We start from the raw sequence: 25,311 nt of genomic DNA, 5'->3' as shown, positions 1-25,311 counted from the left end.
ACAAGGATAAAAAATGAATTTAGAACAGAAGAGTGGAGGAGATTCTTTTCTTGTTGTATTTTGCTCAAGGCATTTCACCCCAAATAAGTCGAGAACCATGGTATTGAGAAAAGACCTCAAAAACAGGGCAACTGAGCACAAGAGAGATTAGGCAGAGGAGAGAAATGGCTGCAACTTCTTTCTGGGACTGGAGAAAATTAAAAATAAAAGAAAATTTTTAAAACGAATGCTGCAATCCATGAGTCTTCTGTGCTAGTCATCCTTTCCTTCATCCTCCTCTCCTTCCCCACCTTCATCATTATCTTCATCTTCTTCACCTTCATCTTCATCCCCTTCTTCATCAGTATCTTCCAAGACTTCCTTCTCTTCATCATCATCATCTTTTTCTTTCTCTCCTTCTTCATCATCCATTCAGGAACCAAATAGTACTGCAAGAGGTTTGGCCAAATGTCGTCTTTGATGACCTCTCCTAACTCATCTGCACCTGCATCAGAATGGTCAGTAAACTGGGTGAAGAAGCTCTGGCTCCTGGTGCTGCCTCTTCCTGCTTGCCCTATTCTTTGTTTGACTTGAGCGTTTTGTCAAATCCTTTCCAGATTTCCATTTGATTTCAGTGGACTTGGTGATGGGTCACCACCCTCATTCAGATGAAATTCTTTGGAGAGAACTTTATTTTCGAAGTAAGGATTTTCATCAAAATAAAAATCTGTAACCTGATTTAATGTCTTCAAATTCTGTCACTTCAACTCTGGTCAAGTAATGCAGAGCCTCTTCGTCTTCCTCCCCAAGCAGTGCAGACACTTGTGGATGGTTGACAAATGTTGTTACCCCAAAATTTGGGATTTTGGTGATCAATTCTGACCTCTTCTGAAAAAAAAAAAAATGGCTGGCGGAGTTATATTTTTGTTTTACTTTTGAAATTTCCTCATTGGCTTGTTCGTTAAGTCTGTCTATTTCATTTTGTACTACGTTAATGTGTTCAGTTGCTTCTTGCTGTTCTTTTCCTTCCTTCGGCAGTCCAGGGGAGGCAGACTTGTCTTCCAGCTTCGAGGCAGGAACTGATTTGGGTTTCTTGGACTGAGGCAGGAGTGCAGATTGCCATTTTGGGACCATGGCATGAGGGAACTGGCGTGAAGCCGGTGACCAGAGCCTCGGTGCTTAGAGAAGGAACAAAGTCACAGAAACTCGAGTTTATTTTTAAAACTTTATATAATGTAGATGTCAGGGATCAAAGATAATATCAGCATTGTATGTGACCCATTACAGTATGGTAGCTATACTCTATCTACATCATCCAAAGCTTTAGTCATTCAAACAACAAATGAGCAAATACTTCCTTACATGCCAGGATTATACTAGACTCTACTATACCCAGATCTTATGTGCCTATTGTTGTATAAGACACTGATCCAAACACAGATTTTTCTATTTTCTGTGGGGCAGGAATTAGTTGAGTGATTCTTGCTCAAAATCCCTCTGATGGCTACAGTTAAGATGTTGGTTAGGAATGTGCCCAGTCATCTGAGGATTAACTGGGGCTGCCAGATCTGCTTTTGAGATTATCTGCATGGTTGTTGACTGGAAGCCTTAATTACTTATTGAGTAAAGTTGCCACAGAAGTTTTGTAACTATGATGTGACAGTTTCTTTCCCCAGCAAGTGATTCAAGAAAGCTAGAATATCTGATATAAACTCCTCTGAGTAGTCACAACAGCCACCAAGTGTGTCTGTGAAGAAGCATTATAGAATTTGTGGGTGTATTTTACAATTTCCATTTGAGTGGATGTAAGTAACTTAAAATGTTAACTTACATATTTATGAAATCATATGTTAATCTATTTATTTGTTTTTTAGCTTTTAAAGAAGGTCTTATTATGTAGACCAGGCTGGGCTCAAATTCACAGAGGTCCATCTGCTTTTGCCTCCTGAGTGCTGGGATGAAGTGTGTGCCCCCATACCAGGCCAGGTTAGAGTATTTAATACAGGGATAAAATAAAAGTAAAGCTGTAGAGAAGGGAATGTCTTACTGTTGTTTGTCTGCATTGCATGTGTTAATTTTCATCTTACAATTCTGTGCTAAAGTTTCTATATAGTAATGAATGAATGATGACCTATCTTATTAGGTCAATTAGGAATTGTATTCAATGTCTATAACACAAACCCAATTTAAAACTATAATAGGAGAGACTTGTTTTTCTTTGTGTAACAACAGTCCACAAGGATGCAGGCCAGACCTGAAAAGGTGGCTCTCCAAAGTAAGCATGAACCCAGTTTCTTCCTTCATTTCCCACATTCAACATAGTGCTTGTAACTTTTATTAATTATAGTGGGAAGATGGGTGGCTTACTTTTTTGTCGCCGTGACATAATACATGACATAAATAATGTGAGGGAGGAAATACCACTTTGTTTTAAGACTCTAGAGAGTTCGGTCTGTAGCTGCTTGGCCCATGTGCTTTACAGCAGGAGTGTATGTTAGTGAACTCTCTTCACTTTTGGACTATGAAAAGCAAAGAGCAGAGGGAAGGGTCAGGGAGAGACACATCCTCCAAAGACACCCCAGTGACCTATTTCCTCCAAAGGTCCTGTTGACTACTTTTCAGTTCCTCACCATGATGCCCTAATATTATGAATCCATCAAGGAATCAGAAATGCCAGGATATAATTGCCTGAGGAAATTACTTCAAATATGCCCCCGGGAGTATGCTTCAGCAATCTCCTAGGTGTTCCTTAATCCAATCAAGTTAATCATCAAAATTACCATCACAACATCCCTGTTGTGAGAAAATGTAGGTCAGATTGTTGAAAGGACATTGCTTCCAAAAAACTTTTCGGATGCTCTAGAGACACTGGCTTTCACTAATAAACACATGGCCAGCCATAACTTATTAAGTGTCTGAGGAAGTAAACAAATTCAGCTGTATACATTGGCACCCTGCAAACTATCATGCCTCTGCGAGAAAGGTTAAAAAGGATATTGTTTAGACAATATCGGTCTTATCCCAAGGAGCTTTGACTTAAGAGTCTGCTCCCAAGAGCTTTGATATATTTTTCTGAGACATTAAATACCAGACAGACAACAATAGTGGCTGGGATTTATCTGTTTTTAAATGAGGGAGTCCAGTCAGTTTTGAGCGCCAAATATAAAGTATATTTTCAAATGTAGTCATTTTCAATAGAATTAGGGACACGTAGAATCCTTAGGTTTGTTTTATATTTAGAACATTTTGACTTCCAGGTGATTCTCCTTTCCATTTATGACTGGTAAAATGACCTTGTGGAAAACTGTGCTAAGGGAATGTTAAGGCTAAGAAGGAGTTAAGAAAGAAAGGGATAGAGCTAAGCATGTGTGGGAGAGAAGTTGGAGGGTCCTAGACCAGAGAAAGGGCACATACCTGGGTATAAAAACGCCCACCTCACCCTTCTCTTCTGGCCTGGGCCCATCAGTTTATTACTTTGTCCTTATTTTTCTCATATGAAAAAGAGGCCTTTGGATTAAAATCACCAACTTTGCTTCAAGTTTTAAACCTACTTTGGGAGATTTGTGGGGATGCGGGGGGATAGGGGGCACACTATTGTTACTGTCTGCATCCTAGCAAATGGCACTAAAGCCAAACCCAAGTAAATTAACGGCAAATTAAGAGCAACAGCCAACACACCCTGTTTATTATTCTTTTCAAACATGCTGTTCAGTAACTTTTTAAAATTACACAATGAATGGGCCATTAGCTAGATCTCAGCCTGCAATGGTTTGAATGTGGCTTGTCCTTTCCAAGACTCAAGTTTAAATTTAATCCCATTATTAAATAGTGGAAAGTGGAGGCTAAGTAAATGTGCCGATTAGGACTCTGCCCTTAGGAATGGCTCAGTCCACTCATGTGACTAACGGGTCAATGAATAAATGGGTTATCTTCTTTGGCTAGGTCTCTTTTAAGCTTTCTGTGTCCTGCCACGATATCCTGCTGTTTCAGCTCAGGGCTTGACAAACAAACATGTCACCGCATGAAGCTCCTTGATCTTTGTCTACAATCAGCCAAAATATGCCTGTCCTCTATAACTTAGCATCATTAGTATTAGAGGCAGAAAATGAACTCGGATAAAGTTTAGTGTCATATTTCAAAATCCTCACTTTCGTTAGCTATGTTGTGGTATGCTCACAACCGCCTAAATTGAGCATTTATCAAGCAGAACACACACACACAAACACAGCCTTTCCATCCCGGACACACACACACACACACACACACACAGCCTTACACAGACACAGACACACACACACACACACACACACACACACACACACACAGCCTTTCCATCCCGGACCCTGACCTTGTCGAAACTGGTTAAGGCCAGCAAAGTCTGTAGATCTTACTTCCCACTCCCTGCTGCCTCAACAGGTGGCAGCCCACTTCCTCTGTAGCAAAGATAGCTTCCTGGTTCACAGCATCTTCGAAGGGCAGAGGGTTTTTTTTTTTTTTTTTTTTTTTTTTTTTTTGCAAAGCTGCTAAGTACTTGACCATTGCAAGGCAGATGTAAAGCGCCACACGTGCGTTCCGTCAAGCGGCTTTCCGTTAGCACTACCTGGGGTCTCTGCCCTTCTGGGACACACATCTGCTCACATAGTCCTCTACTGCATACTTTATTACGCCCCATTTCTTAAGGACAGAGAGATACCGTGAGAGGACAAGAGGAAGAAAAGTGTGAAGGGGGCTGAGTGAGTTAGAGGTCAGCAAGGCGTCAGGGTTTCTTCCGCAGGTGACAGTTCACAAGGCCCCCTCTCCTCGCAGTCCCTGCTGATGGCGCTGTCCCTGAGAGCATGATCTTGAGCCAGACCCTTCACCCAACCCCACTGCAAGGGGGCTCAGTCCAACCCCTCGCCTCTAGGAAGCCGGGACTTCCCAGCCCCCTCCGCAGGAGGGCGGGGCGGACGCCGAACGGCCAATCGCCGCGTCCGCACGTCGCCGTGTCCCCGCCCACGCCGCCCGGGGGCCCCGCCCTTCCCCGGGGCTCGCGCGGCGGTCGCGACGTCAGCTCTCCGCCGAGCCCTGGGTGGTGACTGCGCCGTCGGCGGGCCGCGGCCAGGCCGCGCGGCGAGGAGGGGCGGAGCGAACGGCGGGAGCGAGCGGCGGGAGCGCGCGCCGGGCCCGCCTCGGCCGCCGCCGCCGGGGGATGATCTGGGCGGCCGCGGGCGGCCCTGGCTAGCGGCCCCTGCCCGTGCTGCGGCCGGCCAGGGCAGCGAAGGTCGAGGGTCGTGGGTCGTCCTCCTCCCCGCCTCCGGGAGGGGCGAGAGGGAGCCGCGGCCGATGTCAGGTACGGCGGGCGGAGGCGCCCGAGAGCTGCGGGTCCCGGGGCTCGGCTGCCCGCGGCGGGGCGACTGCGGGGACGGCAGCGCCGCCAAACAGGTGTCTGGGGCGGCGGGCGAGCGGCCGCCCTTGCGCTCGCCTCTGCCCCGCGGGGCGGGCGGGAGGCGCCCGGGGCGGGCCAGCGCCTAGCGGTCCTGCCCGCCGCCCCGCCCCGGCCTCCGCGCGCTCAGCGGCCGGCAGCCCTGCACTCAGGTGCGAGCACCTTCCGGCCGCCCCGGTCCCGGGTGCCTGGCTGCCTGCCGCCGGCTGGACCGTCAGCTTTGTCTGCCGCCGGTTTCTTCTGGCTGGAAGTTTCCCTTGGCTGACTGTAAACTAGCCAGGTGTGTTCGGGGCTTGCTGCGCGCACGAGGATTTAATTTTTTTTTTTTTTTCTCCTCCTCTCTTGGGGGGGAAAAAGTGTGATGGGATTTCTAGATGCTGGCCAGTTAAACTGCTTTGAATGTGGATGCTCTCCTAGGTTGACTGATTCAGGAGTGAGAATGGTTTCTTTCTTTCTTCTTTTTTTTTCTTTTCTTTTAAAAATTGTATCTCCCTTTCAGTGTTTAAAAACCAGCGGCGGGAATATTCTTTTAAGGTTCTTTACATTCTGGAAAAAAATTATTTTCTAGTCTAGCCTTTTTCATTCATTGTAGATACCACCATGTTGCCTTTTAGTACATAACGACCAAAAAACGTATTCTGAATTAGAAAGTTACAAAGTTAGAACTTTTATGCATCAGACTGAGTAGTTAGGCAACGCGTAAAGGACAGAGATATGGTAATTTCCTGGAAATTGAGCATAGACCATAGATAGCTCTGCCTGAATGCCAAGAAAAAGTGCTGTGCACATACAAGTTGTTTGGTTCTGGTGTAAGTTTGGAAGTGGAACTCTGAGTTTTTAGAAGGTATGACAGTTTTCCAGTCTCTTAGTAGAGAAATGTCAGCTGAGCCTTATGCACATGATATTGTGTATTCTCAGCATTGTATGCCATCAGTTTTATTTTCTGCCAGCCTTACTATATATTTTTGTACAGTTTAAATGAATATAAAGTTTCAAGTTACCAAACAGTTAACTCTTTTTCACCATATGTTAAGTAAAACAGTGATTTAGGAAGGCAAGTATGACTCACTTAAAATTCAGGACTAGTGGAAAACTATTCAGTGTCTCCGATTTACTTGAAATTTATGTTTTCTTGTATCTTTTTACTGAGGACTCAGCATTTTACAAATACTATGTGGTTACTGTCCACTTAAACTTTTTTTTTAATCCAGTTATGTTTTTGAAAAAATCATCCTAGCCTATAGTTGTGAATAAATTTAATATTAAGGAAATTGTGGAATTTTGTAAGCAGTTTATTTAAGAGTATGTATAATGAATTAATGTCTGGCTCATTGTGTGCCGAAGTTCCCCACTGTGCATATGTTGGCTGTGTACTGCTTGTATGGTGATGTTGCTGAGATGAAAATTGTGTTATGTGCGGCTTTACTTTATAATGCATGGTAATATAAATTTGAGTCTTTTGTGGTGAAATTATTAGTTGGAATTTTCTTGTGACAGTGTATTTATAAATAAAATGCAAATAGAAGTTATTACCTATTTAGATTTTACACTCAAAAGTTGTGGTTTTTCAGTACAGTGTTTTTAAAAGATATTTTTTTATGAGATTTTAGTAAAACAGATAGCTGAAAATCTTATCAAGGTTAAAAGAAACATTTTTAATACCAAATCTGGTGGGATTAAGGTTTTTTAAAAAATTAAAAATTTAAATTAACATGCAAGATAAGATCGATATACATATTTCTTTGTACTTTGCTTTTATTCTTTTAAATGAAGTGGGGGGGGACTTTGTTCCATAAGATGTGAAGTTAACATTTTATCTATGAATCTGGTAAGAAACAAATGTCAAAGTATACTTACCTTTTTTTGTTTTGCTTTTGGTTTTTCGAGACAGGGTGTCTCTGTATTGTTTTGGAACCTGTCCTGGAACTAGCTCTGTAGACCAGGCTGGCCTTGAACTCACAGAGACCTACCTGCCTCTGCCTCCTGCGTGCTGGGATTAACAGCGTGTGCCACCAATGCCTGGCTTTATACTAAAGTTTTTGCACCTAATTTTAATGCCCACCTCCTTGGGGTGGGGATCCGCAAGGGTGGGATACTCAGGAACATGCCAGTATCTGTTATGTGTGAAAAAAAAAGGGAGCTGTTCTTTATGAATCAGGGAATCACATTAAACGGTGGGAGAAAACAAGAAACTGAAACAAATTACCTTGCACCTGCAGTATGAAGTGTATTGAGGGCCTAGGAAGGCAATATTGGGATATTGTGAATTTGGAAACCTGATTATTCTATAATTAAAGCTGAATGCTGCAACACATTTTAACTATAGAATTGAAATTATATTCAGCTCCATGTAGTCATTGGCATTCTTGTTTGCTGTGTTAGTTTTCTGAGGCTATCAAAATAAAGGAGTACATGTAAGAGCTTTCCAGGCTGTGCTGTAGAGTTTCTAGAGAATCTAATGTGTTTCTCATAGCTTTTCTGACTTAGGTTCCATGGCTCTGCAACATTAGTTATAAAAATGGGCTCCCTAGGATCATCAAGTTCATAGGTTACTTGTTAGAAATGTGAATTTTCAAAGTCATTGAAGATCTCTTGATTTGGAAACTTGTAACTCGTCTTCCAGACAGGCTAACTGATCAGATGCCAAGACACTGAATGCTAAGGTGTGCCTGCGGAAGACCTCTGTGAAGTCAAGAGCTCAAGTAGCTAGAGAGTGAAAGGCAGGAATGTCTGAGAGAGGACCGTTTGCAGCAAGTACTGCAAGCAGGAAGACCCTGCGTGTTTAGTGAACAAAGCAAGGAGTCCAAAGCAAAACCTTGGGGAAAACAGTGTGAGGCAGTGTTGTGTAAAGGTCACTTTAAGGTTTGGGCTTTTGAAAATGACGTTAGGCAGGCAATAGAGGCTTTTGAGGAAATGGGTGACAGGATCTGATTTCAGATGGTAGGACCACTCTGGCATGCTAACCAAAAGAGTGTAAAGAAAGAAGAGAGAGGAAGACAAGTACCGGCTGAAAGGCTGTTGCCGTAATTGAAAGACGAAGTTGAGATCAGGATGGAAGAGCAGAGAAGCTAACTAGAGGAAGTACTAGACAGTGATTATAAAGAGTAAGCGTCTCCCCTTCTCTGGTTACCTTAGTAACCCTCTTCCTTAAAGATAATCAATATTGCAATTAGTCTCTATATATCCTTTCTGAGGTGTTTTATGTATGTATGAGAAACTGTGCTGCAACAGGTTAGTGCAGGGGTGTGTGTGTTTCGTGGCTGTGCCACTGTGGGTTAACTTCAGGGGTTTTTGTTGTGAGCAGTTTTCCCACCAGCCTGGTCCCACAGCCGTGTCAGCCCCAAAGAACAGAGACACTGTATTAGATATAATGCTGTTGGCCAGTACTAGCATTTCTTATTGGCTAGCTGTTTTAAATATTAACCCATTTCTATTAATCTAAGTATTTGCACGTGGTCTTATATTACCAGAGAGAGGGTCCAGATCTCTTCTCGCTCTAATCTCTACATCTTGAATCTCCTACTACATCTCCCAGAATCCTCCTTGACTCCTAGTCCTGCCTATGTTGCTTTCCTATTGGCCAACAGGGCTTTAATTCATTAACCAATAAAAAAAAAAATATTTACAAAATGACATCTCCCATCAGGTCTTCCTCAGTTTCTCTCCACCATATTTTGTTGTTTTTTTTTGTTTGTTTTGTTTTGTTTTTGTTTTGTTTATGTTTTTTCAAGACAGGGCTTCTCTATATTGCTTTGGAGCCTGTCCAGGAACTAGCTCTGTAGACCAGGCTGTCCTCAAACTCACAGAGATCCACCTGCCTTTGCCTCCCTAGTGCTGGGATTAAAGGCATGCCACACCAACACCTGGCTTTGCACCTTGCTCTTTTATATGGGTTGTGGTGGATTGAACCTAGGTCCTCACTCAGCCCTTGCCTCTTCCTAGTGGAATGGTTCTTGACTGAAGCTGAGTTACTCCTCCAAGAGAATGTTGGTTCTTGTCTAGATAGGTTTTTGGTTGTCACCACTACTAGAAATGCTCCTGCCATCTACTAAACAGAGGAGGGGACACTTCTAAAGGTCTTACAAATTACTAGACAACCGCACAACAGCATCACTAGCGCCAAGATTAAGGAAATGTGATTTAAAAATCTCTGAGGGGAGAACATAGGGAATGGACTATGTGAGTGTGTGTGTGTGTGTGCGCACACACACATTAACTATTTTAAAAAGTACAATGACATTGTGCTATGTTGGCTTCAGTACTTTTTTAAAAAAAGTCTTTTATACAGTAAAAACAAGTGAGGTTGTATTGGGGGAAATACATGGTAATGTTAAGAGTGGCATATCTCTCTAATGTAAATTTCAGTGCAGTTCCAGTTAATAAATACTGTATGTTAATAAACTGGAAATCCTGCCATTATGCTAGGTTAGAACCCCCCCCCACTCTCTCACCTTTCCTTAATCATTGAATCATTGGTGAAATTGAATAGCCTTAACTACTTTGTTTTCCTGTCTTGTGTTCATCATTTTTTTATGTTGTTAATCATTTGTCTTTATGTTGCACACTTTAAAGGCATGTTATAAAGTAACTGTCCCATGAGCCTCTTGCTTTGCCTCTAGGACTTGCCCACTGAGTGAACTGTTTTTCCTATAGCCCAGCTTCCAAGTTAGGAAGCTCTCAGTGTTCCATATAAATATGCAGAAAGATGATTTCTCCTAGTCTGTTTTTAAATATTTAACTCCTAGAAGCATTTGGAATTGTTAATTATTAGAAAAGGCCCCAGCTGGTTGCTTCTATCTTTTCCAAAGTATTCTCATGCTATGCCTTGCATAAGCCATCCCTTCTTTGTTTTCCAGTGCTGTGTGGATTATGTAATACATTTGCACATGTACTTGTTTGTTTGTTTTTTTGTTTTTCCACAAACCATTTCATTCTGTTAAGTCTTTCTGGTAAAAACTAGCTCAGTGTCTGTCTGGGGTCGACAAGAGTAGTTGATTAGTTTGCTGCAGTGCAGTAGGCTATAGAGCTGCAGAAGGAGCAGATTTCACTGGGGAAGGAACAGTACTGTAGGTTTTTGGAGGAGGAGGATGTTGAGGCAGAATTCTAGTGTTACAGTACTTAATAGTTTTAAAAACACACCTAGACTGGGTATCAAAAGGTTACTAAACATCTGGCCTGGTGTTTGGAGACCGAGGAGGTAAGGTAATTGTGGGATGCTATCTGAAGCTCTGAATTGGAAATTGAGGTTGCTTTGGATGCATAGTGGTCAGTCATCCATGCAAAGAGGTGGAGACTCAATCTCACTGATGGCATTTCAAATGATGTGGTTCCTGGCACTCAATCTGTAGAATTGCTCTGCAAATCTGTAGCTAATTCACATGCTTTTACAGATACTGTGATTGGCCAGTCAGTGTTAACACCTAATTTTTAAATTATTTCAGTTAATCTCTGGTTTGATTGTTTTGTTTTTTGATTTAGTGATGAGGAAGAGAAAGTATGCTGATGTGTAGCCCAGGCTGACACTTGGCTGGCCTTTAAGTCCTAGATCCTTTTGTTTTCACCCCCCAAGTGCTGAGATTGATTGTGTGTGCCATCATGCCTCCATGAGATTTTAAAATAAAATATGCAGTCTGTTTCCCTCCACAAATTCAACATTCAGGAATTATCCATTCCTTGGCCAGGCATGGTGGTGGCACAGGTCTTTAATTTTAGCACTTGTGAGACAGAGGCAGGCAGATCTCTGGGAATTCCTAGCTAGTTGGACTATATTTTGGATTCCAGGACAGCCAAGACTACATAGTAATGTGATCTTAAAAATAAATAAATAAATAAAAACTTACATTCTCATTTTCCAAAACTTTTACAATATCTTTTTAGAGTTATTTAATTTTGAACGTTCTTTCTGTGTTTTGGCTGGGATCACATTCCATACACAGATTGATCTGTAGAAAACTGACATCTTTAACATTGATTTTTTGTTGTTGTTGTTGTTGTTTTGATAAAATACACCTTCAATGCTAATCCTCATCATTTTTAATTATACAGTTGAGTGGTATTTGCATTTGTGTTGTGATACATCCATTTTCATTGTGCTACTCCAGAGCTCTGCATCCTGTGAAGCTGAAACTCAATATCACTTAAACACTGAGTCCCATTCTACCTCTCCACAACCATCAACCAAAGTTCTACCCGGGCCTGAGTTTTACTGAAAAGTATTAAGGGAAACCACACATTGTCTCCTTAAGATTGCTTTGCTTCACAAAATGTCCTCCTTTTATCTGTTTGTAACAGATTGGAGTTCTCTTCATTTTTAAAAATTGAACAATAATCCCTTGCATAATTACTAATTCATTTATCTGGCAGATAATGTGAGGCAGCTCCCCCCACCATTTTAGTTATTTTTAATCCCCCCCACACACCGTTTTAGTTATTTTTAATTTGCTGTGACTACTAGTGGGGTAAAAATAGCTCTTTGGGACTCTACTCTCAGGTCCTTAGAGTATGCACCCCAAAGTGGAATTATTGGATCATGTGATAATTTCCTCCCCTCCCCCTTTAGGTAGAGTCTTACTGTGTAACTCTGGCTGGCCTTGAACTCAATATGTAGATCCGACTGACCTTGAACTCTCAGAGTCTGCCTGCCTTTCCCTCCAAAGTGCTGAGATTAAAATTTGAGTATCACCATACTCAGTGATGATTAGTCTTAATTTTTTAGGACCTGATATATTGAACTGCTGTCCACAGCTGCAGGACTGTTGCTTACAATTTCTTTATTTGCTTGCCAACACTAGTTATCTTCTGATTGTTGGTAATAGCCATTGTTATGAGTATAAACTGGCATTTCACTAATGATAGACATGAGGAATTGTTTGACTTACTGACTTGTGTATTTTCTGGGGAACTATTCACAACACATTCATTTTGAGTTGGGTTGATTTTGTTGTCACTGATTTTTTTTTTTAGGTGTTCATCACATAACATAAGCCCCATAAATCCCAAATTATAAATATGATTAATGTTTTGTTTATTATGTGGCTTGATTTTTAACTTAATAAAGTCTTTAGATGCAAAAAGTTTTAGGTTTTGTTATTTGTTTTTGCTGCTAAATTCAGTATTGTTTTGACTATTATTTAGGGCCTCTTGGGATCTTATATAAATTTTAATTTTTCTTATTGTAGAAAAATTGTTGGAATTATACTACAGATTGCTTGACTCTATAGGTCATTTTGTTAATTATACTGACTATACATCAGTCTTTAGTCTTACAATCCATGATCATGAAATATATTTGTGCTGATTTTTTTGCTTCATATGTTTTAGTTGTCTGTTTTTAGACACACATAATGGACTTCTGTCCTCTTGGTTACTGTCTGTATGCAGTGTCTCTTTTCTGTACTTTTACTTTCAACCTATCTTTGGGTGGGCAGTTAGTCTCATAGATAAAACATAGATGGATCATGTTTATCCATTCTGCCTAGCTCTGCCTCTTGGTTAGAGAGTTTAATCCATTGTTATTTAAAGTAGTTACAAACCAGGAGGGCTCCTCCAAGTTGTTTCCCTCTTTACTGCATTGCTCTCTCATTTCCTTTTAAGTATATTGTTCAGCTCTTTTCTTTGGTTATCAAAGGAATTCTAATTAATATCCTTAAGCTGTAGTACTGTAGTTAGAGTCCATACTCATTTAACCTCAGAAGCATACAGAATTGCCTTTTTTTAAAAAAAAAAAAAATAACTCCTCCAGGTCACTTGTTGATTGCACACAATTACATCTTTATGCATTGTGTGTCCAAACTGTTCTAATGTATGCTTGTTAAATCATATGGAAACAAGTGTAGAGCTGAAAACCAAAGTTATAATAGTATGAGGTTTTCTATTTACCTGTGTGTTTAATTCTTGTTTACTCTTATCATCTACTGTTCAGGATTCTGCATTTCCTGCAGAGCAGGTCTATAAACTGCTTTGGGTTTTGTTTATACAAGAATGCCTTAAATTCCCTTTTACTTATAAAGGAAAAATGTTGTCAGATGTAGGATTCATGGTTGACTTTTTTTTCCTTTTTAGCACTTTAAATATATCAGCCTACTACCTTCTGTCCTCCAGAGTTTCTGATGAGAATTATGATAATCTTCTGACAGTCACATATAGGCCATGAATCATTTCTTCATGCTTTCAGAATTGTCTCTTTGGCCTACAGATGGATTAAAATGTATGCTGGTATAAATCTTTGAATTCACCCTCCCTGAAGTCTGTTCAGCCTCTTGGGTGCTAATACTGAAATCTTGTAGTGAATCTGGGGATTGCTAGTGGTTGTTTCTTTGGCTATCCTTTCCTTCCTGCATAGGAATCCCACAGTGTGTGCGCTGGGCTCCTTCCTTCATGGTGTCCCATAGACCTTGTTGCTCTCACATTCACCGTTTTTCTTCAGCTGCTCAGACTCTGTCATTTCAAATATTCTGTCCTCAGGCTTGCTGTTTCTTTCTTTTTCCTACCTGCTCAAATTTGGTTTTTGTTTTGTTTTTCTTGTTTATTTAAAAATGCTTTGAAACTTTAGATTTTTTATTTGTTTTTCTTTTTTTTTAGGTCCTCTGTTTTTGCAAAGTTGTTTAATAGATTGCTGTCAGATCTAACTTAGAGACTGTTAGGTTTCACTTCCTTGTTGCTTTGAATCATAGTTTTCACCTCTGTGTCTTGTGCTATTTGGGAAAAAAAAAAAAAAAACCCATGTTTCCAATTAATACTGTGATTATGAAATCAGATACTCATTCCCTGGTGTTTGGCATTTTGTTTTAGATTGTTGCAGTCTGTCTCTCTGTCAAGAATAAGTATAACCAAGATAGTTTTGAGATTGTGTTTTACCTGGTTATGCAAACTGGCTTGGTAATTGCCCTTGTGCGTGCAGTTGCCTTTTTAGTTGTCTCAGCTCTTATTGCCCAGTTCCTAAAAGGTGTGTGGGTTGGGGGTTGGGGGAGAGGGAGAAAATAAAGGGATGGGGAAGGTATCAGCCTTTCAATTCCCATAAAAGTCACTTTAGCCAGAGACGGAGGGGCTTACAAGGGCAGGTGAGGTGTATCAGCTGTGACTGCCCATCTGTGTCTAGGTCTGTGGTCAGAAGCAGTTTGTAGGATTCAGAAGGCGGGTTTTTATTGCCCACCTTTGTTCCCATAACTTTCAAACAACTGCCCTGTCATATGTGCTCCACAAATAGCTACCTACTAAGCAAACCTAGTTGAGGGAAAGGTGAGTACTTATTTCTAAGAGGTGAAATTAGCTGAAATTGTTTGCAATTTACCTTACTTTTGAAGTCTTTCCCGGGAAATTTGAAGCCTTTGATAGTTTTTTAGAGTTTTAAAATTGTTAACATCACATTCTACCTATATAATGTCTAGATGGGAAAACTGATTCCTGATATAACTTCAGTTCACCCTTTTCCAAGAATATATTGTTGATTGTTCATATGTCATAAATATGTTGTCTTGCCTTTCCATTAATTCCATGTTTATTCTTGACCCTTCAGTGGGATTATATTTCCCTTTTGTAGACCTTGTACTTTTAAAGTGATAGTTATTCTCTGTTACTTACAGTTTTCTTTTTGCTTTCTATTACAATTATTTTCTATATAGTTACTTAATATCTGTATATAAAAATGTGATACACTTCACAAATAGCCACCTTTAAATGATTTCTTTTTAATATTTCCAATTCTTCACAATTGGCCAGATTACCAGTTGCTTGGTAATTTTTGTGCTGTTTATTTATACATACATACACACACACACACACACACACACACACACACACACACACACACACACTTTTTTTGTTTGTTTAGTTGCATTGGTGTATAATTCTGGTATAATACTATGGCATTGGTAGTGGTGGTAATAACTTACACCTTTATCATGCATTAATGTTTAATTTAGTTGGAGAAGATCTAAGGATGCATTCACCATAATTGGTAAAGTTAATTTAGGCTCTACAAGTTTAGTGTCTCAGTTAGTATGTACTGTTGATGTAGAAAGGGAAGAAGTATCTATAGATGTGGCAATTTATTAGGCTCAGAAGGTAGATATCTTGGTAAATACTGCCGATAAAGGGTATTTTGTTCTCATGAAAATAGAAATAGTAAAAAGAGAAACCTTTCCACAATAATCTAAGTCTTCATAGCTGAATTGGGTTTCAGCCTGCTGGTAGCTACAGAGCTGATGGGGTTTAGAGGAATATTAGCTATTCCTGGGAGGCTTCTAGTATGTAAAATTACAGTGAGTGCTTCCTGTTTGCTGGAATGAAAGAACAGACTCTTACACTTGTTCTTACTGATGTGATGTTTTGCCCAGGTACAGTGGACCAAGCAACTATGCACTGAATCTGTTGAAACTGTGAATCAAAATATGCTATTTGTGTGAAGCGTTTTGTCACAACTACCATAAAAATAACAAATACAGGAAGCTCATAGTTTAATTGTAGAGAGAGGTACAGTCTTCTGATAATGTCTGAGTGTCATGGAGGTATAAGTGGAGGGACAAGGAAGGGCTTTGTGGAAGAGTGGTTAATTTAGTTTGGATGGGTGGGCCATGGCTGTTGTGTGTTCTAACAAAATAAGTTTGCCTGGTGATCAGAGTGGAGCTAGCCACTAGTTAACCATATAGGCTGGATGGTAGTGGCTCACTCCTTTAATCCTAGGACTGGGGAGGTGGAGACAGGATCTCTGCCTTTTGGTCAAAGGATCTGGAGAGCTCACAGCTACATACTATCAGCTAGCTGCAGCTGCCCTCTGCAAGCTGTGTGCTGCCTGTGTGCCAGATGCTACACAGCTCATGCTCCAGCATCATCAGCAGCAGATTTAGTGAGACAGTTGGGAATTCTTAAAGGGGGAAATTAGTTTTAAAAAAGAGTGCTTTTCCTATGGTAAGTGGGAAACTATATAACAATGGAGAGAGTTAGGTCGCTGATTATACAGTGGATAGTTTAAAATTGCAACGATTAAATGAGGGGATAATTAACTTAGATGGGATTTACATAATGTCAGTTATAAACATTGGTTTGATAAATCTTTTTTTATCCCCCAAAAAAGTTGTTTGATATGAGTGCCAAGTTGGTTGATATAAGTGCCAAGATACTGGCCTTAGAAAAAGTTACTAGAGGAAAAAAAAAAAAGCCATTTGACTGATAAGTTACAAGCCTTAAGAGATAGTCAGACAAAGACAGAGGAATTTAAAGGAGAACCAACCTCAGCATTACATAAACAACCTAAGATTATCAAACAACCAAACTTAATTTATCCAGTCACCATACAGGAACAACTGCCAAATGACAGATATTCCCGAGGCTGTGTAAGAGATGACTGGATTCCTTTTGAAATGTTAGATTTGAGGAGAAAATTTAGGGAAGTGTTAGTCTCATATGGTATGCATTAACCTTATTCACCTTTGGTGAAGCAGATGTTAAATTCATGGTCACCTAATAATAGAATTGTCCTACAAGACTTGGTTACAGCAGTTTGGAGCCTAGCCGTCAATTACACTGGAGGACCTGGTGGAAAGATGAGGCTAGGACCATTGAACAATGAGATAGGGCTAGAGGTATTGAAGTTTCCCAACACCAACTTCTTGGAGAGGGCGATTATGCTGATATACAAAGACAGTCGTCTCTAAATGACCATATCTTGGCTCTATGCCATGCAGCAGCTTTCAGTGCTTGGGACAGAATTGAAGAAGTTCAAAAGAGAACTGGGTCATCTAATAAAGTTATATAGGGCCCAAAAGAAACCTTCACTGAAATTTTACTGAAATTGGCTTCAGCAGTAAATAGATGATACCAAATCAGAAGCTAGACAAATAATAATTGAATCTGATCCTATTGAAAATGCTAATTCAGAATACAAACGAATAATTAATCCTTTGAAGACAAGATCAGTACCCATAGAGGAATGGATCCAATCCTAGATATAGTCAATATTGAATGTCATAACCATGATGATAATTGGATAGGACAGATGAATTCCAGAGAAGAAAAATCAAAATGTCAGGTGTTTTAATTGAGGCAAATAAGGTCACCTAAAAAGAGATTATATAGGCAGGACATTTCTAGAAACAGTGTTTCTTCTAATCTAAACTGAAGGCCCTTGCCTTCTGGAGTGTATAGAAGGTGTGGCAAAGGCAAACATTGGACCAATGGATGCAGAACAACAAGCTACAGACAAGATAACTCTTTGCCATTGGGAAACTCCTGGGGGGGGGCGTGGCTCTCACAGGCCCCCAAGTCAAATTTGACTCAGTCATTCCTGTCACCCTGGGGGAAACTCTGCCTAGAGCAATTAAGGGACCTAATGCCTATTATAAAAAACAAAACAAAATAAAACAATACTGCTTTGAATGATAGAACAGCTTTAGAAGAGAAAACAAAAATTTAGGAGAGACCATAAAGTAAACATCATAAGTATTAGATTTGAACAAATGAGACTTTTTGATTAGAAGAGGTGATAGTTCATTAAACAGCGTGACCATTCAGTCTAAACTAACTTATAAAACTAACAAATGCTTTTCATTTGATCAGATATAACTTGCCACAGGGAACCTTCCTAAAGTTGACAATTCCACCAAGACTATGATAATGCCACTGTGCTGACAAAGAGCAGCTTTGGAATATAAACAGCTCAGGACAATTTCAAGGTGGCTAGCTGAGATGGTCCAGCCTCAGAGACTACTTATTCTAGCCAGGGTGGAGACCTTCCTGTTACACAGAGACTGGACAAATGATACAGCTAGTTGTCCTAGGACTTGGTAATTATCTCAGTTTTTTTCAGGGTTCCCTAAAGATGCCATTGCCCCCAGACAATAGGACGTAATTTTAAGAACATGACGTCTACATTCCAAAGAGGTGGGGCAGGCAGTTTTTGGTTGTTCAGTGGGTTATGGATGTTTGTCCTCTTTAGGGGGGGTTGGTTATAAGTTGTTATTGGTAATAGTCAGGAAAAAGATTGACCAAAGGAGACTAGATTCAGGGATCTTGTTCTGAAAAGAAAAAGGGGGATATAGAAATGATAGGAAAAAGGGTAGATTATTGAATCTACTTTTTAACCAAAAAAGCAACTACTAGTCTTAAGTATTATACATTGGTATGGATTTTTGTATATTGATACACATTTGAGGTTATTTTTGTTAGAAATGTACACACATTTCTACTCATGTTCAAGGTATCATATCTATACAGCTCATTTAACAATGTAATGCAAATTTGTAGTCCTTGAAAGTTATTATTACAAACTATTTAGGATATATAAAGAAATGCAGGTTAGTAGTTAGTCCCCTATTACAGTCAAACTTGTTATGTTAGGTATGTTTTCAATATCAAACAGATATTTTAGAGAGACAGGTGGTCTTCAGACACTTCAGAGATCTATAGAACATGGCATGAATATGCTTTAATAATATAAGTTTCCTTTTTCATGACATTGAGACATGTCTGCTGGCAGTACCAGTCTACTTCAGAGGAGATGATGGAAATCAAAGAAATTCCATATGGAGTTTACTTTCTTTGTGGTAAAAGTTAGCCACTGGGCAAGAAACTACCCTTGCCTTGACTGCTGACAGTATGGTGTTCAAATTGGACAAGCAGGACACAAAAGAAAGTGATTGAAGAACTTTGCAAAGACAAGGTAGGACAGCCCTTCAGAATGTCCTGCTTCATAGAAAAGCCTGTCAGATGTTCTAGGCCTGTAGGCCGAAGATTAATGCCCCAGTGTTGCAGAGGGACATTGGATGATTGACAGGCAGCCAGCTGTTTCTGTTATTTCTCACATTTTTTAGAAGTTGTTTGTACTTTTTCTTTACTCAGGTAATATTATTTCCTTCATGGGTCTCTGATGGAGTTGAACACTATAGTTTTACTTGTTAACAAACTCAGAAAAGAAACTCACTAAAGCGGTATAAAGTATATAAGGTTGAGAAACATAAAAATATATTTTGGGGTTATAATACACATTAAGATAGAAAGTGAGTTAGTACAACACTTTGGACTCACCAAGATTGGATAGATAATGGAATATTTTCTCTGAATTTGTCAAATGCATGTGGACTAGACTTTATTAATGTAATTATTGCCTATATACATTTGTATATAGTTATTGTACTTATTGTATATAGTTTTACTAAGTTAAAATCTTCACTTTTTATTTAGACAAAAAGGGGGAAATGTTGTATGACATTTTATGTTCTAACAAGTAAAGCTTGCCTGGTGGTCAGAGGGCAGTGCTAGCCACTAGTTAACCATAGAAGCTGGACATTGGTGGTTCACACCTTTAATCCCAGCACTTGGGAGGTAGAGACAGGAAGTGATAGGGTAGGGTGAGATGGGATTAGGCCCTTTTGGTAGGAGGTAAGTGGGCACTGGTGGTTGCTTATCTTTCTCTCTGACCTTTGAGGTTATTGCCCTGATATCTTACTCAGATTTTTTGATTTGTTTGTTTCTGTTTTTTGTTTTTGTTATTGTTGTTGTTTTATTTTGTTTTTTGACTTTTTGAGACAGGGTTTCTCTGTAGCTTTGGAGCCTGTCCTGAAACTCATTCTGTAGACCAGGTTGGCCTTGAACTTACAGAGGCCCACCTGCCTCTGCCTGCTGAGTGCTGGGATCAAAGGCGTGCGCTATCACCACCCAGCTCTGGCTCTGGGATTTTACAGATAAGATTAATTTGTTGTATACTTTCCATGGGTACCATAATACTAAAGCTAAAAGAAAACTACACATCTGTCCGTAAGATAAAATAGGAAAGGTTATTCAGGGTAGGAAAAAATGGAAGTGTCGGAGCCATCCATATAAAAGTTCATGGCAAACTTTAAGAATGGGCTTTAACATGTTCAGGTTGATATCCCCGGAGGCCTGATCTTTCCTGAAGGAACCTGGAGGAGCAGTGGATCTGGGAGGGAGGACGGGGAGGAGTGCAGGGAAGGGAAACCGAAGCCGCAATATAATTAATATATGAGAGAGAGAAAAGAATGAGCTTTAAAAACAGTGCAGATAAACTAGAGCTATCTTGTTGCCAGGTCTAGCAGTTGGACTAACACCTGTGGCATTGGAAAGGCTCAGCAGTCTTAGCTGTCTCAGGGTGTTCATGCTACACATGCTGCTGTTGGTCTCTTCATAGCTGTCTTGGTTATCAGCGCCATTGTCATAGTCTTCAGCACTTGTGTTCAAACAAGTTAATAATGGTTCCAAACTGTGTCAGTAGGGGCAATGTGAGCATGCCAAAGAGAAGCCTCGATGTGCTCATTAAAATCGAGAAAAGGTTGAAGTTTCCAACTTAAGGTGAGAAATTGTCATGATGACAAGGTAAAGTAGAGCTATGAAGGTATGGCTAGATAGAAGGTATGGAGTGTGAATAGGAGTGCTGTTTTCAGTCAACAGAGCCAGGTAGTTTGCTTCCTTTTGGCTGAAATTGAAGAACAGACTGTCCTGAGAAAAGGATCATCATCAACAACTGTGGCAGACAAGATGCTATATTTTGATATCTGGAAGTCTTTACTGTCGACAGGAGGAAGTTCTGCAGTGGTTATGCCGTTATGGTAGAACCCAGGGCTTTTAACTGTTTGTCTTTATGACATTCTTATCAGAATATAACCCCATGGGGAGTCAGTGCTCATCAGGGTTTTGTTTAATGATACAGAAATTTGAGAAAATTACTGCTGTGCGTGATGCATGAGTACTACCTTTTGCAGTACATGCGTGGAGGTCCAGAGGACATATTTCAGAAGTCAGTTTTCTCTTCCATTGTGAGTTCTAGGGATCGATCTTGGGTGCTCTGGCTTTCGCAGCAAGCACTTACCCACTGAGCTATTCCAGCATGAGGCTTTTAAATGGTCCAATGTGTTCTTAAACTTTTTATGGTGTATTTTAAATAGCTTTTCCCCTTACTCAAATAGCTTCAACTTACAGTGGGTTTATTGAACTATATAACTCTCATAAGTTGAGCATCTGTCTTAGTTAGGGTTTCTATTGATGTGACAAAACATGATCAGAGCAATTTGGGAAGGAAAGGGTTTATTTCACTTCATGTCAACCTTCAATGTTGAAGGGAGTCTGGGCAGGAACCTGGAGGCCAGGGCTGATACAGAGGCCATCCAAGGGAGCTGCTTACTAGCCAGCTCCTACTGTGAACTGTGGGCTTGGGGTGATTCTTACTTAGGTTCATGAGTTACATAGAGCTTTTCCTAAATATCTGCTAATTCTTAGATGACTTCATAACTTACAGTGGTGCTAAAAATTGATTGTATTCTCTGGACATGTTTTTGGGCCTAGTCACCAGTGAACCTTAAGTGTAAGATGATCTAATGTGAGTATGTCATTGGTCAGTACTAATCCAAACTAGTTTTTAACTCTCCCTACCTCAAAATCATGGTAGCAGGTGAAGCCAGGACTCTCTGTCCAAAGGCCAGTTAAGGTCTTGTTCTGCCACTGGTGCTCATTCTAAACATCTAGTCCCTTCCTCTTGTTCTTTGTAGAGTGTGGCTGCCCTAATTCTGAAGCTGCATTGCCATTATACATGCTATAGAAGTTGCTGAAACATTTTCTTCCTAAGACTGATTCCAAGCAGTGATGAACCAGTTCTGCCTTGAGGGCCTGAGTTAAGTGGCCCTCCACCTCACCTCACTTGGGATCTTTTGTTTAACTTCCTTGGTTGGCACTTAGGAGAAAGCAGGGTATAAACTGGTAAAGAGAGAGTCTGTTTGAGTTACTCCAAAACATAAAATAGGGTCTTACGGACTTTGGTGAACACTGGAGTCTGAGAAGTGGAGATGAGGAATTTGTCTGACAGTAAAATTAGGTCCTTGTGATGGGTGCTAGTGATCTGGTGTGACTGAAAACTGAGCATCACAGAAGGGACACAATGAAAGTGGACCCCAGAGATACTGAGTTCCATTTTGGACCTATGCAATAAAGCAAATATCACCACATAAAATTAATCAAAAAAGTTTTGGTTCTGTCAGGATATGTTACATTTACATAGTACTACAACTGAGCAGTAACATTGTTTTCTAGAAGTATATGCAGGGATTATCACTATTGCTAGCAAACAAGAGTCTCCTAAGCCCTCAGTTAGTGATACTATCAATGGGAGAGGACTCATATTGACTTCTCACTGGTTGGGGGTGTGTTGCCAAAGGTTAGGGAAGGGTAATGCGACTATTTCTGAAAGCGAAATGAAGACTGCCCCATCAATTGATGCCTCCTCTTGTGAAAGATCACTTTGTCACAAGGAAGCTGTGGGATAGCAATTGGTGCTTATTGGACTTCCCTTAAAATTGTACCAAACCCTCTCAAATCTTTGCCATACTTTCTCTGCTGTGTTTGTGGATGGATGTTCTGAATCTGATGTTGTCATTTGAGCAGTGTCCACTGTTCTTGTCAGGGTTGTTTTCCATTTCTAGAAACAAACCTCTCTATGCCCTTCTGTAAGAATTAACATTTCAGTTATTAATGTTTTATGATGAAATTCTACTCAGTTATATATTTGGACTTCATTTGCAGTTCCAACATGAATTTTTAGTAACCTCTGACCACACTTTAGTTCCCTTGCTATCCTTTTCCAGACCTACAGTTGCTGCCTCCACTGGTCTTGAGTTCCATGGAATTACCAGAGGGTTCAAATGACGGTCTTATAAGATGCCTTCCACAATCACAGATGCTCACTCACATTCACATCAAGAAAGTCGAATCCCTAATCTTTTCCAGGTGGTTCTCAGTTTTCTTGGCCACATCCATCCACTGCCTAAAGCAGATGCACTCTTAAAAATGTATTTCTTAAATAAGATTTGAAGCTTCTCATTGATTCACAGGCTTCAGAATGGATGATATGTTAGCAGTTGTGACACCAGCATTAAGCATGTTGCACGTCTCCAACAGGTCCTGGGTGGCTGGGTGCCATGACAATGAATAGTAATCTTTTGAAAAGAAGCCTTCTCCCTCAGAAGCAGGTCTCAGTAAGCTGTGCCAAAGGAAGTACCAGGCTTTGTTACTTCAGTTACACAACATAGGGAGAGTAAATTTGGTAGAATTCTAAAGGGAATTTGGGGAATATAATTTTGAGAATGATAAAATAATAGTTGCTTCAGCTTAGTGTCTTCAGCTGCATTCACCCCCTAACAAGAAAGTCGTGCCTATTCTGTGAAGCTTTGAAGCCAGCATCATTGTCTGTTCTTTGTTTATGAAAGTCTTGGGTGACATCGTTTTTCCTAATGTGAGGCTATTTCATCTACACTGAAAATGTTATGTAATGTAGCCGCTTTCGGCAGTGTCTGTAGCTAGATCATTGGGATAACTTGCTGCCGTTTCTACCTCAGATTTTCTGTTTCACTTTGCACTTGTATCTTTAGACCTCATAGACCAACTTCTGCTAGCTTTATCATTTTCTTCACCTCTGGCCTGTATAGAATTAAGGTAAGGCCTTGCTCTGAATTAGATTTTGGCTTTGGGATACCATAATTAATCCTTGATGCAGTTCACCATGTCATCAGTGGGGCTGTTAAGTCCTTGTGTCATTTGAGTGTACACAGCAGTAGCAATGTCAGTTTGTTTCCAGAACTTTTCCTTTCCTTTACTACTTAGCTAGTTGGCATAAGAAACGTGGCTTGTCATGCCTTTCTTACTAAATATTTCCAGCTTTGGATTTAAACTGGTGTCTGGAGTGTTTGTTTCACCTGAACACCTAAGGTTTCAGTATTATATCCTAGGAAGGGGGGGGGGCGGGACTGGAGAACAAGAAGTTAGTGAATGAATCAGAACACATAGAACTTTATTAGGTTCACAGTCTCATACAGGTGTGTTTCATGGTGTTCCCAACAGTAGTAATACTGATAGCAAGATCACTGATTCCAGGTCACTGTAATAGTTAATGACAGTGAGTCAGGCCTGCAAACCTAGCCATTTGGGATGCCAAGACAACTGGATTACATGTTCAGGATATAGAATGAGTTACAGGTCCGCCTGGACCACTAAGTGAGACTGTCTCAGAATAAGGACTGAAAAGGCTTGCCCAGCATGTGTGAGGCCCTCAGTGTGGTTTCTATCACTACTCCCTCTGGTTTGGTGCCCCCCCCCGCCCCCAGGTCTCCAGATCAGTTGTGACAGTGATACAGCGCGAGCAGATGCTGTTGGAAAAATAGACTCATTTAGTGCAGATGGCCACAGTCTCCCATTGATCAAGAACCGGATGTCTGCAAAGGCAGTACTTCAACATACACCTGGGTCTACAGGGAGTGAAAAATAAACGTCTTCAAGGGATAAAAACTTGTGCTGTACCCATGTGAGAAGACCATGGCGTAATAACTACAAAATTTGGAGGAAAAATTGTACTGAATCAAGTTACACTTTTTCTGCGAAAGTAGTAAGCATTCTCGAGCCTACAGGACTTCCAGTTGTAGCATCTGTTAGCACTAGCACAACTAGTTGCTGAGTTCCAGGAGTGAAGATTTAGGATTAGGAGAGCTTTGGTAAAAAAATAATTATTGATAAACTTGGAGTTCAATTTCATATAGCTCCAATATGAAGCAGTAAAACAGTTAGTTCAAAACAAACATTTGCCAAATAAAACTAATGAAGTTGAATGTGAGCATATGTATATATACAGATTTCCACATTTGTCACAAAAATAATGCAGCCTATAATTCAAATATATGTTATAAAACTGTTTTGATTTCTGTATCTTATAAAAGGATCACTTATTTAGAGAAAGATCATTCTAAATACTTTTTCCGATTAATTTTGTTTCCTTTCTACACATTCAAGTGAATCGAATTTACATGTTAAATCTTTGAAATTGCATGACCAATGTAGCCACAGTTCTTTAAAACTGTAACAAAATGGATAAGAATCAGATTTTTTTTTTTTTTTTTTTACTTTTTCCAGACGGGATTTCTCTG

At 40.2% G+C, this 25,311-nt stretch overlaps 1 protein-coding gene and 1 pseudogene across 2 annotated transcripts in view; one reads left to right on the top strand and one right to left on the bottom strand.

The window, feature by feature from the left end:
- Nucleotides 1–252: 252 nt before the first annotated feature.
- On the bottom strand, nucleotides 253–1,113 carry LOC127216504 (protein SET-like; annotated as a pseudogene).
- A 3,921-nt stretch (nucleotides 1,114–5,034) lies between these two features.
- Nucleotides 5,035–25,311, top strand: part of C1galt1 (core 1 synthase, glycoprotein-N-acetylgalactosamine 3-beta-galactosyltransferase 1) — a 32,131-nt gene continuing 11,854 nt past the window's right edge. Inside the window, exon 1 of one of the 2 annotated variants that reach the window (XM_051177130.1) lies at nucleotides 5,035–5,308. In XM_051177130.1, the coding sequence (XP_051033087.1) occupies nucleotides 5,302–5,308 (7 nt within the window). In that variant the 5' untranslated portion in view covers nucleotides 5,035–5,301. Of the gene's footprint in view, nucleotides 5,309–5,519; nucleotides 5,682–25,311 lie in introns of those variants that run through there. The other variant, XM_051177131.1, reaches the window with a different exon arrangement.

Source organism: Phodopus roborovskii, unplaced genomic scaffold (assembly GCF_943737965.1).
Source record: "Phodopus roborovskii unplaced genomic scaffold, PHOROB, whole genome shotgun sequence".
Taxonomy (NCBI): Eukaryota; Metazoa; Chordata; class Mammalia; order Rodentia; family Cricetidae; genus Phodopus; species Phodopus roborovskii.
Note: the sequence above shows the minus strand (reverse complement) of the source record. Positions and strands in the feature narration are given on the sequence as shown.